Source organism: Lepeophtheirus salmonis, chromosome 7, assembly GCF_016086655.4.
Source record: "Lepeophtheirus salmonis chromosome 7, UVic_Lsal_1.4, whole genome shotgun sequence".
Classification (NCBI taxonomy): domain Eukaryota; kingdom Metazoa; phylum Arthropoda; class Copepoda; order Siphonostomatoida; family Caligidae; genus Lepeophtheirus; species Lepeophtheirus salmonis.
In genome coordinates, this window is record NC_052137.2 from 6,735,269 (window position 1) to 6,754,273 (window position 19,005).

General features: G+C 30.0%; 1 protein-coding gene across 8 annotated transcripts in view; it reads left to right on the forward strand.

Moving 5' to 3' along the window:
* The first annotated feature begins 460 nt into the window (after positions 1-460).
* Positions 461-19,005, forward strand: part of RSG7 (Regulator of G-protein signaling 7) — a 57,644-nt gene continuing 39,099 nt past the window's right edge. The window contains exons 1-3 of one of the 8 annotated variants that reach the window (XM_071890189.1): positions 461-1,146; positions 14,317-14,931; positions 16,186-16,562. In XM_071890189.1, coding sequence (XP_071746290.1) covers positions 14,377-14,931; positions 16,186-16,562 — 932 coding nt within the window. In that variant the 5' untranslated portion in view covers positions 461-1,146; positions 14,317-14,376. Of the gene's footprint in view, positions 1,201-11,331; positions 13,100-13,355; positions 14,932-16,185; positions 16,563-19,005 lie in introns of those variants that run through there. The other 7 variants (XM_071890191.1, XM_040717013.2, XM_040717012.2 and 4 more) reach the window with 7 other exon arrangements.

Consider the following 19,005-nt stretch of genomic DNA (forward strand, 5'->3'; position numbering starts at 1 on the left):
GTATTTTAGTATATCTAAGGCCTTTATTCGTCCATCACTTTTAGAGATCATAATTTTTTTTTTTAATTTGGCTCAAATATATTTCTTCTGATAACCTCCCTTCTCCCACCTTCGGTGGGTCCACAAATAAAAATCCTTGACTTTTCCTCCAAATTTAAACTCACTAAAATCTTTGTTCCAAGCTTCCTAAAATCTATAGTTTTTACAGAATCCGTAAAAATATTTAAATTCTAAAGTTTAGAAGCTCAAACTTTATAGAATCATACTCATTTTGGTAGTATTTATATGATATTAAATCTGCTTTCATAAATGTGCATCATGTTAAGGTACATTTGGGCAGGAAAGATATGAGTTGAGCGCAATTTGTTGGAACATGCGCAATGACAGTCTATTTTGAGGCTTTTCAAAAATATAAATGTATATTTTATTTATTTATTTTTTTTTTTTAAATCTATTATGTATAGTAATCAACAAGGACTCAACAAGTACTCTTGTACGACGTGAAATACAAGTAGTATTCATTGATTCTTTCAACGAAGATTACGTCAAAATTGCTCATAACTTTCCATCTCTCCTTGCTTTCTTTATTTTCTCTCTCACAAGTAGTGCAGGCAAAGTTTCTCTTCACAACGCCAGAAGAGCAGAAGAAGATGTTTTCCGCTCCTTTTTTCCTATTTATTTTGCCTTCTCTACTCCTTTTCTCCCCAACATACCCAGACTTGTTTTATGTAAGATATATTTTTAGTTAGCAGCAAAGTCAAAGGATGTAAGGAGAAGAGAAAAAAAGGCAAAAAGAGAAGAGTATTTATTTTTTTTTTGGATAGAAGAAGAAGAGAAAGGAATATTAAAAGAATATAACATTTTTTTTTGTTTTTTTGTTTTTGAGAAAAAGTGAATAAAATTATAACCAGTTGCATCTCTAACTTTTAAACCGTTCCTTCACCATATTAAGTGTTCCGATTGATTTATATTACATATAAAAGTTATTTGAATATACATATCCAAGTATATCCAGTGGAATATCATTTTCTTACCTTACTTTCGGTGGTTCATCTACAACGTCCAAAATCATCACCATTATCCTCTCCACCACAATTAACGAGTCGAAGAAAGTGGCGAATATATCTTTATTAACATATTTTAACGGTTGACATAGTATTCACATACATATATATATATTAATATGTATTATAGACAAGAGTATTTATGACAAAAGAAAAAGGCGGGAATATTTATATTTATGTTTATATTATTTACGTATTAACTTAGTTACTTTTTCTTCTCTCATCCCCCCTCCCCTGACTTTTTTTATATACTTAGACTCAGATGTAGTGTTTGTATAAAAATTTCCTTTATTTTATCCTTGAATAGAGTTATTGCATCATACAATTGAAACAGGTGTTAAACTCAAATACATTTTATCCTTCTCATTCCCTCCTACCCACTTTCTTTTTTTGCTGTTCTTTACTTATTTAGTATGTATAATGGTTATATTTGGTTGGTTGATGTGCCTTTTAAATTAACGTTACATATAACCTTTAATTCTTCATTTTGGAAAGTCCTTTTCTAATTCATTTTAAAATTAATATGTTAAACACTTTCTATGAAAAAAAAAAGAGTCAACTTTTTATATAAAACCTTCTACCATTTCTTTTCTACCTTAAATAACTTGTTGATTTAAGTCTACAGTGCGTTATAAAAAAAGGTGAAAAATTACCTACTCACAATAGATATGCCTTGTGATTATTGTTTTTGATCAAGTAGGACTTGACAATTATACAGGGTCAATCTTATTTTGTGGTACACATTCCAATTTTTTGAATTTATCTAGAGTAAAATTTAAACAAGAGATTTTGTAATGACATTTATTTAACAAAATTATCTTAAAATAATGCTCCTCATAACTTTTATTCATTATGTGGGCCCTGTGCTATAATAATTGCCTCAATACTAGGCCCAGATCCTTTGCAGATCTTGAATAAACATGAAGACGGCCACATGTTGAGGTCCTCAAAGTCCAGAAAGTTGTATATCAGGAAGGTCTGAGAATTCCTCTCCATAAAAATGGAAAGCCACGTACTTTGCCTCTACTGGCCACCGTATTTTTTGTTCTAAAGCCATGTCTCACTGAAGCTGAGATGTTTGGTTCTGAGATACCGGCGTTTCTGCTTATTCACAGTGGCATGAACGGTGAAATTTTTTTCAACGATACAAAGCCTAACTTTGCCCCAATTTTTGTTGGGCTTGATAAAATTTAGAATCTTCTTTATTCTTTCCACCCGTCTCAGCTTTCGCTGCTCAGAGATAAAATGTCTTGTTGTCCTTCTCCGTGATTTCACACCAAAATCATTCCGGATTTAACATAATAAAATGCGTACCATTAGATAAGATCAACCCTTTATCATATGCAAAGTTTCCGAAATTGTGTTTTAAACCTATGAAGGAAACTTATTTTTTGACTCCTAGTGTTATCAGAGTAAGATTTCAACTGCCCTATAACTGTGCAATTAGTAGGATGTGAAAGCTTTTTCTTTTGACTAACGTGTCAGCCAGATATATCCCACTATATGCCCACAGCTTTTTGTTAAATTTTGAATTCGTTAATGATACGCGGATCAAGGGTCGGCCAGAAATATGATCCTAACGAATTGGCATCATGTGCTATTTTAGCTCTTTGAAATTAGGTATCAATTGACTTTGAAGTCTTAGAGAATACATAATAAACTTTCTGGTTGATTTCAATGATCAACCAGAAATACCAGAAATCAACCAGAAATGTTGCATAATGTGGTTATTCAACCTCTTATAAATGTAGTCAAATAGGCCTTGTAGCTCTTAAAGTTTTTAAAAAAATATTCCGCTTTCGTGAATTTTCGATAACTATAAATTATTAATGATTGGAAGATTAATTGGAATCAGAGAATTTAGTGTTTTTAAATGCATCGGGAAAATGATGTTTAATTTGCGATTCCAATTCTTATTTAGTTCTGATACTTGACTATTTTTACTTTTCTAAATAATGAAAAAAAAAACACCCCCCCCCAATTAAGAAATTTTTGATTTAACTAAAAAGTTTAAAATTTGAATATAATTTATTCAAAAAGTGAAAAAATTGTAAAATTACTTTATTTTTTCAAGTTTTTTTCCAAAAAATTTAATTTTCTCTGAATAACTATATATTTTTGGAATTTGTCTCCCAACAATTTAATATTTTAATTTTTTTTTGTAATTTGTATACTACATATGAAATTCTGAAATTTTGTTGTAAAAAAAATTACTTTTTTGGAGAAAAGCTGGAGAGTTTTGAATTTTTTCCCTAAAAATTTTATGTAAATTTTTTTTCAAAAGTACCTGTGAGTTTACAAAAAATTTTAATTATATTTTTTTTTAGTAAATAGCTCGGGTTTTTTGAATTTTTTTTCTAAAAAATTTAAACATTTATTATTTTTAAATTGGTCGTACAGGGGAAATTTGTTCCCAAGTTTTTATTTGAAATAAAATATATCAATTTCTGATTCTTTCATTATAACAATGCACGTTTACATTGTTTATTATAGAAATTTAACCAAATTCATTCTGGCCTGCTTTTTGTGTTGAGGGGCCACTATTATGCTTTAAAAAGCAAACAAAAAACGAGCAAAACAATATCATATTTAAAGCTATATACAAGTATTATTTATCCAAAAGTGGATTAGTATTTTGGCTATGATTTTTTATATGTTCGACATTTCGCTAAATTTAAACACTTGTAAGTAGATATCTATAAATAGATCTGTAAAATGGGCGATATTCCTTGAGCATAAATTAAATTTTTAACTATTTCTTCGTATAATATTTTAAAAGGTCAAACGTATGAGCCAACAAAGTGCACAATTGTTTATAGTGATCTCTTACAGCAGAGGTCACTCTTGGGGTTGTCCTTAAGGTTGTCCCAATCTGCTGATCCGACAGACTGGGACCTTGCTTAAGGCCTTTATGATGTCCGAGTTGGTCCTCCCGGCGCAGATTAAATTGCCAATTTAAAAACTCTCGCGGATTCAAGTGCAAATTATTATTTTTTAACTTCTCCCTGCGTCTTTATAACAGAGTGTTGAAATTTAGTCTAAAAATAGATTAATTGTTGTAAGGACTCTCAAAAGTATTGTATTTTGGAGTGATGCCAAAGGCATAAAAATTGTTATTTGTTCTTAGATAGGAAATACATCATTACCCATCTTGGCATTACGTAGATTAAAAGATATGAATAGAAATGAACATATTTATCTCAAGTTCCTGAGTGATTCACATCTTTTATTACATTCTTAAGTATGGATAATTCTTTTTGAAACTCGATCCAAGACCGAATTATAACTTCGGTTCGGTCTTAAGTGATTTTTTTCTAGACCGAATGGGACTGATACTTTGGTACAGACCGCAATTTTAGACATAAGACACAAATTATACATAAGTTTATATAAGTGAAAGTTCTTGTTGGACTCGGAGTAAAATTGAGGATCGATATCAAAGTAATTCCTGTATATATCTGTGTTAAGCACTGAGTGAAATGTATCTTTAATTCATTCTTGACGAGGCTGCATGTACATAAGTAATCTAATGAACCGTCAAGATAGCTCAGCTACCCTCTTTCAATATTATAATACTCTACCCTCAATAACTAGTGTTGTGTCAGTTCTTATTCAGTCATGTACATCAGTCTAATATTATATATATCTCTGATTTATCTACTCTAACGTAATATTATAATTCACTAGGACTTAATCGTATTATATATATATATTTTTAATTATTATTTTATTAATATTTTAAATAACTCCATAATTTAGTAAAATTGTCGATTGACAACATAATAATTAAAAATAAGTTCCTCCTTGAACCATAACGAAGATACTTACTAAGATTATCTCGCTAATCCATTTCCTAATCCCTTTTGTAATTCATATTAAATATACGGTCTCCCCTTTTCTGTATGTACAATAATTCGCTTTTTTGGATTTTTAGTTATTTCAGTGTATTTTCCATGGACAACCCATAGAAAAAAAATTACTTCGAGACATGGGGAATGAAAAAAAATCAATTCATTAATGAAAAAACAAACTTGCCCTCCAGAGCTCAGGAATCTCGTCAGATCAGAATGAAACGTGGCGCTTTAGGTACATCACTCAGAATATCTCTCTATGTTTTTGAAATAAATACCCTATACTTTCTATCAGCGGACATAGAACTATAATATAACATGTCCCCTAATATAAACGTATATTTTATTTATTTCAAAAACGGAGTTGTTCAGAATTCTGAGTCACATACCTAAGGCAATGCTTTATTCTGATCAGGTCAAATTCAAGAGCTTTGGAGAGCAAGTATGTTATTTTGGCAAAAATAAATTTTCTTCATAAAACAAGATCGATTCCACGTGTCTCAAAGTTTTTTTAAGGTATAGATTATAATTTGGAAAATGCACCAAAAAGCCAATTGTTGTTTTAACCGAGAAAAGAAAGAACATTTATTTTGAATACGAATTAAAAAAGAGAATTAGGAAGTGGATTGATGAGTTTGTCTTAGTATGGATCTTCATTATGTTTGAAAGAGGAACATATTTCTAAATTTTTCTAATTATATGTAATAGCCCAAGGGAACTTCAAATGTTTTCTATCCACAAGTCTTACAAAATTCTGAAGTAATTTAAAGCAATGATAAAATTACTCGAAATACAATATAAAATAACACAGGTACGCTCTAGTTATAATATAATATTACATCAGTTTTATAAAACTATAAAGTTCGGTTCTAGATGACGTCCCTCAATATTTCGTCTTTTTTTTAGAATCATTTCTAGTACTGATAGTCCAAAGGACCGACAGTTTTAAGAACCGGTCCCAAGTACTGATAGGAGCGATCCTAAGACAGGAACGGACCGAATAAGTAAGGAATGCCAGAACACTATGAATAACTCAGTGTGTAAATGTGCCTTGTTTACATTGTAGAGATTAAGAAGGAAAGAGGAGACAAGATGTTTGAAATAAAAAGTAAACAAAAACTACGTATATGAATTAAGTTCAGGATTCAAGTAACCTCGATCAAAATATATAGAATATAAATACCCGTTGTAGATGATTAGGTTTGTATTTTTTGTTTTAAAGCAACTTTTCTAAATTTTAAAACGCATCATCATGATTAAGATACCATTAACTATGGTTTTAATTAATAGTTTATTCTTCTGGTTTACTTTAAAGAAAAATACATAGCCCTGTCCAAAACGTTGACTTGTCTTAAATTACATTAGATGAATCTTAGTCAAAGACGTGATAAAAATGAACTGCGCAAAAGAGGAAAATAGCGCATATACATAATTTTGGACGAATTAGAGATAAGAAAAAATTTCTTGATTGATATATATGAAACCTCTTTCCTTCATTATACTTTTAGTTTAAAGGAGTGAAATTGACTAAATAAATTATATAAAGGAAGCATGTAAATTACAAACTCTGCATTTTCTCTTCCCCACACAAGAAACATTTGATATCACTTGAGGTTTGAAGATAATAATTTGCAAAGTTTTTAGAAATAAATATCATTTACACACATGAAAGATATGACTGCTGCCTAAATACAATCTTATGTGCAGTTGTTTGAACTGATCAAATCAATTGAATCCTTGCTTTGTGCTCTATTTTAATCAAAAAAAAAAAAGTTGTACTACAAACAAAAGGTAGAAAAAAAGTTATTTACTAAAGGTAAAAGGGTTCAATTATGATCCATTAGCTTTCAATTTGTTTGCTTTTTTTTCTTTGGCCTTATGAGCTGATTACTTTATCATTATTAATTAGAATTAAAGACAATGATGTTTTTATACTTATACAAATTGATTCGTTATTATTACTATCAAAAGAGAAAGCTCAAGGAAATGTGAACGTTTTTTCAATTAGTAATATTCAAATGTTGTGTCAACTTTAAAAATTAAATTAACTCTTGTCTCATATGAATTTTCAGATTGTAAAAATGCCCAAGTTGAATTCATATTTTGATATATATCACTAGTGTTGTATCGGTCCTTATTAAGGACTGAAGACTGCAGTACAGTTTAGTGTCGGTCCAGTCCAGTTCAGCTCTTCGTCTTAGTACTAAATTCGGTCCTTTATGATGTCACTAAATTAACTTTAATTTTGCAATTAGTTATATATTGATAGTACAAAAGATCTACACTCTTAAGGACCACTTCTAAGACTGGACGGGACTAGACCAAATAAATAAGGACTGAAACACCATTAATTTTTACTACACCTCATCAAATGTTAGTTTGAGTTTCGTGGGAGCTGCTATCCCTAAATTATATTATAATTAATCACAATTTCTAATAAGGTTCTTCTTATATCTGAAGATACAAACTAGACTTATAGCATGGATTTAGAACCATAGTACCATTACACAAATTAAGAAAAAGAATAAACAATGAAGCAAAAAAAAAAAAAAAATCACGCCAAAGTACGTAAAATGTACATTCTCTATATATCAAATGTCAATGTGTGTTTGTTTTTTTGTAATTCAAGCCAAACCAATGAATTATTTTTCTTGAAATTTTTTATGTAGTTTCTTAAAGCTCCAGAAACGATTTTAATGACATTTATCTTTGCATTCAAGCCCATGGTGGCCTTACAATAGCAAAATAGCACTTCACGTGTACAACCTGAGGGCCAGGCTGTATTTTGGATATTAGAAGGGTTCTTCGATGCCTAGCGAAGCAGCGGTAGAATAATTTACCCTGCCTCAGGGACCAGCAGCTCATATAACAACCATTAGGGGGGGGGGGTATTCTTGCATATTAGGTGCTTAGAAATACGGCAGCGATTCAGTTTAAACTTACTTGAGGCCTAGTACTTCACCTCTACAGTTTGAAAACGGGGATGTGTTTTGGGGTATTAAGAGGTTCCTTAATGATCCTGCACATCCCATGAGCTGGAGTGTATTATAGCATATCAGAAGGATTCCTTGGTGCCTAGAAACACGGTAATGGTAGAGTTTAAACTGTATTTAGGGCCAGAACTTCACATGTACAACCTGAGAGTTGGGGTTTATTTTTGGATATTAGGAGGATTTGTTGATGCTCAGGGAAGTGGTGGCAAAGAAATTGAACTGAACTTGTTCCTAGCAGTTCCCCTGCACAACCCATGGACTGGGGTGTATTACAGAATATTAGAAGGGCTTCTTGGTGCCTAGAAACGTAGCCGCGGTAGAGTTTAAAATTTATTTTGGGCCAGTACTTTACTTGTTCAACCTGAGAGCCAGGGTGTATTTTGGGATATTAGGAGGTTTCTTTTATGTTCAGGGAAGTGCCTGGGAGACTGCAAGCTCGGTGTCTAACCCAGAAAAAAAACTTACTCATCGCATGAAAAAAGAGTCTCTACATATTAGAATACTAATACTCATCAAACTTTCAATAATTTTTAAAATTTTTGATTTTTGTTTTATATAAAACAGAAGAGCTCTTAATTAATTTTAATTTCTTATTGTTTCGGGCAACACTAAGAAAACCTACACTAATATCAATTAATTTATAGGATGAATGGGGATGAAGGATTACATAATTATTATATCCACCATTTTGACCTTGATTCGAACTATACTTCTACAAAAAATACCACAACATATAATCAGACAGTGTTTTTGAAAAGAAAACGTTTTTAGAATTTTCTGTATTTAGAATGTTATCTCCCATAAGAGATATTTTTCTCAATTGGAGAGAGAAAAATTTCTTCAAAATTGAATTTAAAAAAAATTAAACTACCATTTTTTTTTAGTTGGTTATTTTGCATGTTTTAGAAGGGATATGTAGGACTGAATTATGGACCAATACAACATAAATCATATATATGAATTTTGAAGAGAATTTTTAGGTCAGATGGAGTGATTATAATATACTATAATGTTTACTTGATTTAATTAGTGCAAATTATCAATCATACAAATTAAATGAACATTAAAAAATAGAACGCCCAATAACTAATTAATTAATTTACATTTAATGAAGATCCTTCAAAGTTTAGATACTTTATAGATTATATACAAGGGTGTTACTAGATTTTAAAAATAGTAACGGATGTGAAATTTCACAAGAAACCTTCATACCACATTTGAGATATATAATTTTTTATGGAACAGACAAGATTTGGATTAAGTCAAAGTCCATATTGCTCAAATGTTAAAACAGTGGGAGATATTTTCTAAATTATTTTTGGGTATTCAGGTAACTTAATTGGATTTTCAAAAATACAAAGATAACTTTTCATATCTAATCATTTAAAGAAATGGGGTCATATATACTTTTATTATCTATCTCTAAATGAAACTTAGCCAAAGGTTTTTTTTACAAGACATTTTGAATGGATTTGCTTTTCAAAAGTTCTATAAACTTTATATGAATTAACAATTTTTCTTTTCAATATATATATATACGTCAGTTGTGAGCTCTTTAAAATAATTTTTGTTTTCTCTTTTTTCGATGAGTAAAAAATAATTATTCTAGTACATCAATATAAAAACAGTCTTAAAAAGAGAGAAGTTCCCATTTTTTTTTTGGTTATGGACTTTAAGCTATAGCTAAACTTCCGGGGTATCATAAACTATTCCTTCTTTACAATATTTTACTTTATAAATCTTTTTATACTTCTTACAATAAAATTTAATATTTGAAGGAATTTTGAATGTAAAAAAGAGTGTTTTCCTTGAAATTTTTCTCATTAACATATTGGATCAATTATGAAGTTAATTAGAATTGAAAAATTTATAATTTGTCAACCACATATTAAAATTCATGCATTGAAGGGTTAAGCCGAGGCTTTTCTTCCCATGTTTAATACAAATGCATTAAGGAACATTAAGAAGTGGGCCTATTGGGCCTTCCTACCAATGCAGTATTTACATTTCTGATGAAATTGATTATATATATACCAACGTATGTAAACTCTGTTGGAAGAAAAAAAATATATAATGTAAAAGCTCATTTTTACACAAATATATATTTTTCTCTTAAAATAGCTTTTTATTAGCGACTTTCTTCTCTCTTTAGGTTTTTATTTCTTTTTCTTTAGTGATCCCTTTATTAAAATATAAATAAAATTTACTTCATATATTCCTTTTTTGAGTTTGTCATATTTAATTAATATTTATCAAGTTTTTTTTTTTCATTAATAATCATTTAACTGGTTGTTTTCTGTTGGAAAATTACACAATGTAATGAATTCGAACCAGAGATAAAATAGCTAATAAACTTAGTATAAACACGGGAACTATTCGAAGTAAAGAATTTCTAACCACTTCTCCGTTAGTAATTATCATTAGACATGATTGATTATTCATACTAGAAAATAATCATGGTTTGAGAAACAAGGCAATCCAACAGAAAACAAAGATTTAATCCATTTTATAGTAATAAATATTATATATTTTTATTTAGAAAATTCAAAGGGACCATCAGTTTTAACCAAAAATAAGCAATTACGAAGTATAAACATCATTTATATATATTAAGGTGAAATACCCTTGAGGCAAAATGGATTTAAGGCCAAATGTCCTATGGCAAAATCTTCTGAAGGAAAATGTCCCAAGGCGAAATAGTTTACAGCAAAATTACCAGGCACCCCAGCGAGAACCGAGTATAACTCGTAATTTTTTTAATATTTTTCCCCCTTTATAAACTCGAAAATACTCGAGCAGCAGACTTCAGCTCGGAGCACATCACTAGTTACGAGCTCCATGAACGGTGGAAATCGTATTCTAGGGGTTGTAAACTCGGTATTTGTCTTCATCCAAATCCCTTTTTTTTGTTCATATAATGTCTTTTATTGTTATCATACGGCTGTGTCAGTGGGCAAACCTACAAAATTGGCAAGGAATCAAATACTTATTTTCTTTACTCTATATATTTGAAAATGTATAGAAATACCCATATCAAAATGCTATAAAAACATGAGTATCGAGACAATACTAATGTATACACATTATTTCTTCAAAAAGGGGGAAAAAAAGGTTTTGATACTTTGAGACTTATGGTACAAAAAAACAACATTGTAATAAATCATCCTATGCAAACAGAGGTTCTGTCATTGCCAAAACTGTAATGAACCTTGTTTACATATATTAGTCTGTAAATAAGGCAACAGAGAGTGGTGCTGCTGTGTTGAGGCAGAATAGTACAACTCCTTGAATTATATTACACATGGGAACAATCAAAAAGGGGGGTTTTGTACAAATGAATTGAAGAAAATAATGAACTTATGTATGAGTGTAAAATCCAAAACGGATCTCCGTTTTTCTCTCAGTCATCTGAATCTTGAAATATCTGGGATTATAGTAATTTGGGACTATTATTGCTCAGAGTCATTTTTTACCCTTAAAACAAAATCACCAAATTCAATGTAGGATTAATAATACTTATGTTAAAGTTTTTTATGATTAAAAAATATGTTAAATGATTGTGTATATAATTCTGAACTAGATATTATTTTGATTGGTCAATTTTTTGACATAAATAACGGATGGATTTATCATCTAAACATATTTTTTAATGCATATATGTTGGTATGTTATTTGAAGTTTAGAGCGCATTTTTTTAAAATTCATAATAAATATACATTACGTATTCTCTCAAAAAAGTACCGGGAATTGTTATTTTAAATTGCCCACACTGATTTAAACACTTTTTTTTTGTAAGTCGACAGCACTGTTTTTCATTATGATTCCAAGTTTGAGGGCAATCTGTGAACCAGTTTGCTTGCAACAGTTGGATAAGTAAGTCTAACTCCCTAGTGCTCCACGATTTTTACTATGAACGAATTTATTGAACAAAAAAATTGTCATACTAGCTTTATAGAGTTATCATATTGTCTTAGCATCTCTCTCTATTCAGTTCGTACCATTCTTACAAAAAAATTGGGCGTGAGAATCGTCGCTGCAAGGCTTTTTACAAAAGAGCTGAATATTTTGCCTCTTTGGACATGCTTGATCATGCCAATTCTGACCCAACGTTCATGGAAAGCATCAGAACCAGTTATGGGCAAGTTAACTTATCTTTTTTGCTAGTTAAGTTAAAGTTAATTAGTATTTTATCCTTTAATGACTAGTTAATTTCGATTTTTTTTAAAATTTAATAGTGATTAAGATAAAGTTAATTAACATTAGAGTAATTGAAGTAACATACTGACCATTGGTAAATTTAATGTTTATTTTGATGTTGGAAAATAACTATTAAAGTTCCAGTCAATTGAGAGATTTATCAAGGCTACATAATAAAAATTATTCAGTAGGTTTGTCTCTCTGGGATTTTCTCCACTTCAAATTGAACTATCAAGAAGTAAATACAGACTAAAAATCCCACCAACTTCTGCTTTGAGTCGAAAAAGCATTGGAAGGGATGCTTGCTTCGTATAATGATTACTGGAGGAGGCTAATGTTGAATGAAACACGTTTAACGACGTCTTTGCGGATTTTCACTTGAACTTAATAAAGTTAAGTTAAAGTTAATATATTGCAGTTTAAAAAAATAACTAGTTCAGTTAAAAGTTAATCTGTAGGTGGGATATTATTGTGGGGCAAAAATGAAAAAGAAATGGAATATTCATTTCATAGTTGCGATGAATTGACTAACTTCTAAATTGATTTTGGGACTTTTTTCCTAATTCTTATCGGAAGAAAGGTTGGGTGAAACAATACATGGCACGTAGGGATTTAGCACGTCGTTACCTCGCTAATACGAAAACATATAGGGTGCTTTGTTGTTAGCTGTGAAATTCTCCGCATCCTCTCTCTGAATGAGTATTTTGAAGGGTGATTGGTCAAATTAGAATTAGCTCTTGTAATCACGGAGCACTTCCCAACAATTATTTCATAGTTGGAAAGAATTTAATAACTTATACAAAGTAATAAAAAGTTAGATGATAAATTCCCATTTATTACATTTTCAAAAATACAAAAATTGAAAAATTTATTTTTTTGAAAAAAAAGAAAAAAATTGGAAAAAAAAATTAAATTTCAAATTGGAAAATTCCCATTTATTAAATATCTTAAAAAAAAAAAAAAAACAAATATAAATTTTTTACAAAAATTAATTGTTTTGGGAGAAAAAATTGAAAATTTGATTTAAATTTTTTTGAAAATTTCAAAAAGTTAAATTTTTTTGAAATAAATTCCATATATTAAATGTCAAATATTAAGTTTTTGGAGAAAAATATGAAAAATCTATAGTTATTTACAAAAATTTAATTGTACAGTGAAAAGAAATTGAAAATTTAACTTAATTTTTCTAGAAATAATTTCAAAAATTAACTTTCATACATAAATCTTTGAAAAAAATCCAAAAGTTTCAGTTTTAATATTAAATTTGTAATAGAAAAATATTAAAAATCTATAGCTATTTACAAAAATTTAATTATTATTTTTTTTTTATATCATTTCAAAAATTAACTTTCAAACATAAACTTTTTTCGAAAAAAAGTTCAAACATTAAATTTTTGGAGAAAAATTGATAAAATCCATAGCTTTTTACAGAAAGTAAAATGTTTTGGAAACAAAATTTAAAATGTTTTTGGAAACAAAATTTAAATTAAGTTTTTTAAAAATTTCAAAAATTTAAATTAAGTTTTTTGAAAATTTCAAAAATTAAATATTCTAGTAAAAAGTAAAAATATTTAATTTTTGAGAGGAGGCTACAGTTGTATATTTATCTTTGTTTTTATCTTGCTCACGGCAACCCAATCCTGAGGAGGATCACAGCCCATTCGCATAACTCCTTACCACAACTGTTATCTACCCAAATATTATGTATGTGTAAAGAAGGAATATGTATAAAGAAAAAAACTAAATTTATAAATTAGGAAAGAAAAAACGTTTTGTTACGTATTCTCTTTTTTTTGGTCTCTTATATAATAGATCGTCGTGGTGTTAATTTCTCCATCTGAAGTAAGCATTATTGCCTATCTTTGGTGCAAATTGTTTTAAAAATACATTATATAAATGAATTGTAATATAATTAAGATATTTTATCTACACTGATGCTATTTGAAATGTAACAATGTTTCATTTTCCCCTGTGAAATCATGTAATAGGCAGTCTTTTCCTCTTATTTTTACACAAATTGTGTTTCTGTGTGTATTTTCTTTCTCCTTTCAAAGGTAAATATTCATATCTATAATTATAATGATTCCCTAAGAATAAGAGAGTGACTTTGGTGATGAGGAATTTTCCAAATAGATATTCGTTTCCCGTCAATGTTTTCTTATCATAAATACTCATTTGTATATATCATAATTATTAATTATTTAAAAAAAGACAGCCTGAGACACAGAGATCTTTGATGAGTCTGTTCCTGAGTTCAACTCCTGTCGTAGAATGAACAATAATGACCGAGCACCTTCTTCGGCTCTTAGTAAAATAAAGAAAAGCCTAAACCTGAATTGGGCAAGGCGCCGTCGTCGGGAGTCCACGGCTATGAGTGTATCCGCTCAAATAGCGAGTACAGTGCTCAATACACGAGCAGCAGCCGCGGGACCCACCTCTCCCATTATTTCTTCTGCTCCATCATCACGGAATGGAGATGCTCTACGTCGACCTCAGGAGAAGAATGAAAGTGAAGAAGATGCTGGTTGGCGAAGGAATCAAAATCCAAATATTCTCGTCTATGAAAAAATGGAAAAAATTGTCTCTCAAATGCAGTGCGAAACGGATGGAATCCCCATTCGAACGGTGAAAAGCTTCATGTCAAAGATACCCTCTGTCTTCACTGGGCAGGATATAATTGCTTGGATTACCACACATTTTAGACTAAGTGATTCAAATGAAGCTCTTTTACTAGCTAATAGAATCGCCTCCCATGGATATTTCTTTCCTATTGATGATCATATTCTAACAGTGCGGAATGATTCTAGTACTTATTATCGTTTTCAAGTGAGTTGAAATTAATTTTCTTTATTTCTTTGAAATTTCATAGCCCCTTATGTTATGTATTGGTAACAAAATACTCAAATTAGCACAAACACAATCTTCAAGAAAAATTAGAAGAAAAAGGAAATTCCTAATTTATTAATTTTTACATAATATATTAGTTGGTCAAGTCAAATCAGCTTGTGATTTAAGAAGGAAAATAAGTTGGAATGAACGTGAATTTTCTAGAATCCAATAAATAATATGTATTTTCATTTACTTATAATAATATGGAACTGTAGCCATTTTCTGTCAGAGAGGAAGAACGCTTATGTGCCTCTGTAATCATTTCCATACATCACAACACATAAACTTATAATTTTGTGGTACATAATTTTACTCAAGTGTCATTGAAGACAATCCGAGATATTAAAAAAAAAACATTTCAGAGTGTCGGTCATCAGTAGAAAGAAAGTTCATCAGAAGAATGCAAGATGTATGTACGTCCCAGTTGGATCGGTCCTGAGACTGTATCCCTAATCAGTCTTGTTTTTTTCTCCCCCATTTCAGTCTTTTTCTACTCGATCCGGTCTTTTTCACCATTCATCAGTTAGTATTGTATCGGTCCTTGAATTTTTTACAAAAATATCCATGGTTTATTAACCTAACTAGGATATATGAGCATTCTACATAACTTCCAAAAAGTATCCTGGTTTCATTGTAATCTAATATAATACGAACACATTAAATTTTTATAGAGTTAAATAATTTATACTATTATATAACAGAATAATGAAGAAAAAAAAACATCAATTACTTCCAAGGGATCGATTTGACCTTCTTGAATTACCGACAAGTGGGTTTGAGTGGTCCCAGACCAGACTGGAATGCTGTGCTCCGTCCCAAATAAGAACCGATACAACACTAACACATTTCCTTAGGACTGATCAGTCGGTCTGACGTTTTACGCAATTTTTTTATCTTCTTCACTCTTAGCTAGAATGGAAAAAAATAAAATGGAAGAAAAACATAAATGATAGCCATACATTTTAGTCACACTCTAACTATGTTAAACTTCCCTTCCCTTACTTCACATTGCAAGTGAAGGAAGTGAGTTTCATAATTAATTTTTGATTCGTTTAGGGTTTTTTTTTTTCTGAAGTATTTTTTTGATTAATTTGAGCCTTTTGGACTCTTTCCCAATATTTTTCCTTTATTATATACACAAACAAAAAACCTCTGGATAATTAATGAACTGTCAAATCCCCCTCTTTTCAGACACCTTATTATTGGCCTTCAAAAAGTTGGAGTCCCGAAAATACAGACTATGCAGTTTATCTTTGTAAGAGAACAATGCAGAACAAGACACGCCTTGAACTGGCGGATTATGAAGCTGAAAACTTGACCCGATTGCAGAAAATGTTCAGTCGCAAATGGGAATACATATTTATGCAAGCAGAGGCTCAAAGTAAAGTAGACAAAAAACGGGATAAGCAGGAGCGGAAGATTTTAGACACACAAGAAAGAGCATTTTGGGACGTGTATCGTCCACCTCCCGGTTCTGTGAACACGACAGAGTTGGACATCAAGAAAGTCTGGAGAATGAATAAATACAACCATAACCCGGAAACAAAGAAAGTGCAAAATAAACCCGAGTAAGTTTTATAATTATTATTTAAATACTTATTACATATAATTAGAGTTACAGAAAAAGAGGGAATCCCGGCATGTAAGGAAATTCTAGGCAGGCTAATTTCTTGATAAAATTTGAAACATATATATTTCTGTTTTCAAAGCCGTGCCTTTCTTTTAAATTTAATACTTGTCGAAATGATTAAAATAAGTTATCGTCTTCTCTCTCTAAAAAAAAAAAAAGATTAACTGACAAAATAATTCTATTACGTTCTTCTTATTGGTCAAATTTTGTCTTTTTCAAAAAATATTAACTCTAAAAATAGGAAAAAAATAATTGGTCATTATAAAAATAAAATCTGCTTCATATTAGTATAAAATAACGATGTAACTTGAAATTGGATACAAGTTAAAGCTCAGCCATGTAGTGTTCTAGAGACTAAAGTACTTCCTTTCTCAATACGTCACATTAAAAACAATATCAACTTGTTATTATTCGTCATCAAATTCTTGGGGAGAGAACATCTAAGTATTGAGTAACTATGCGTACTTATTAAAAAATGAGAGTCACAATCTTGTAATAATTTTTCTGTACTCTAAATTGTGTGTTTAAAAATTTTGTTTGTGTCGAAAGGATTAAAGATATTATTCTCTTGTGTAAAAAAAATTTAAGTGTGAAAAAATTCAAAAAAAGATCATTCTATAAATATATCGTTATGAGTGTGACATTGAATGAGGTGTAGCAACGAGCATGTGTAGCTAAAAGTTCGGTCAGGTAATGTTCTAAAGAACTCCTTGATTTATCACCTGACATGGAGGTATTTTCTATTGGGTCAATTACATTATTTTGTAAACATTAGAAAAATCAGTCTGTTAAAACATCTGTGTGTAAAAATAAATTAATAACCATAATTCATCATTTGAGAGAATTAAAATGAATCACGATATACATTGTTTCTTTCAAAAACTTTTTGGTTATTTGTTTCTCAAAATAACAAAACGACTTTCTTTTGTATGAAGAAAAAGGGAGAGGAAAAACTTTTTCAAAAGTTCTTTTGTTGTCAATATTTTATTTATGATTTTCTTCAATGGATTCAAATATACGTAAGAATGTTTAACGATTAAACATATTGCTTAATATATCTAACAACGTATGGGCGTATGTTTTTTAACATTGAGGCAACTTTGAAGTAGAGGACTTTATGTATTTGAACATAGAATTACGACATATATCTCAAGAACTCTGTTTATTATACGTTGAATATTATATTTCTTTCACATATATCCAGGCTTCTAAGCGTTTAGGTAAATTTTTTTTCTTCGTTCGTCGTTAACCATTATTTCAGTTCCGTATACATTGTACGATATCAATGGCAACTTCCACATTGAAAGTGTCAGGGAGGCCTCATTTGAGAGCTACGTTTCAAGATTTTTTAATAAAATAATGAATAAATTTTGATGTATTTTTTTTTTCAGAAAAATTAATTTGCTATTTTTTGCTTTATATCAATACTTCATAAGAAGTGTAACAATTATCTAATTAAACCCAAGTGTGCGCCGTTCTGTCCGAGAATATATTGCCTATTAGAGTTCAACTTCATAATGCCTTCTTGTAGAAGTATTTGACCCTATTAGCTAAAAAAAAAGAAGAAAGAAGACCCCTATTGAGGCCAAATTTGTAAAAAGAAGTGTGCGGCCTGGTGTTGTTTTAATGATGTCTTGTTGTCTTCTATTCACCAAATCTGGCCGCTTCAATCGGTTGTGCTGCTCACAGTAGAGGGCAGAATTGAACAAGAAAACCATAAATCGCTTTTGACGCGTTTTCCCTTTTCAAATAGTAAAAATGTAAAATTTGGCGAATTTCTTCCTTCGAGATCACAATAGTCAATGCACAATAATTCAAGACTGAACTATTCTATGGCAATACTCTCAGAAAGTCGTTTGTAGTATTCACTTACACCTTTACAACGCTTTATCGTATAATGCTATTTGACCAATAATAAACAAGATATATTCAGTTTAAAAAAAATAGAGGTGGGAAATATGAAATTACTTTTTCCCCAAATGAATATTTGGTAAAGAAATTACATTTAATTTTCTTCTTTTCTTGAGTGATTGTCGAGATTGTTTTTATGTAGACGAAATTAATCGTCTAATTTTTGAGTTTGTGAATGAAAAACTATTCATCATTGATTATTTTGTTCATTCTGTGGCACATTTTTAAGTTCAAATGCCCACATTTATAGTACTTGTAACTGCATACTAAATAAGTTATATTAATACATTAAATGAATGATTTAATTAATATGTATATAGTGGGGGATTAATATGACTGATGATGTAATTAAATAAAGCGTTATGAGGCAAATTAATTGTAATTTGTACAATTTGATAATAGAACTTTCACATAGGGCATGCCATATAACTTCCTTTTTCATAAAAGCAATACAACAAGCTTTATTTCTG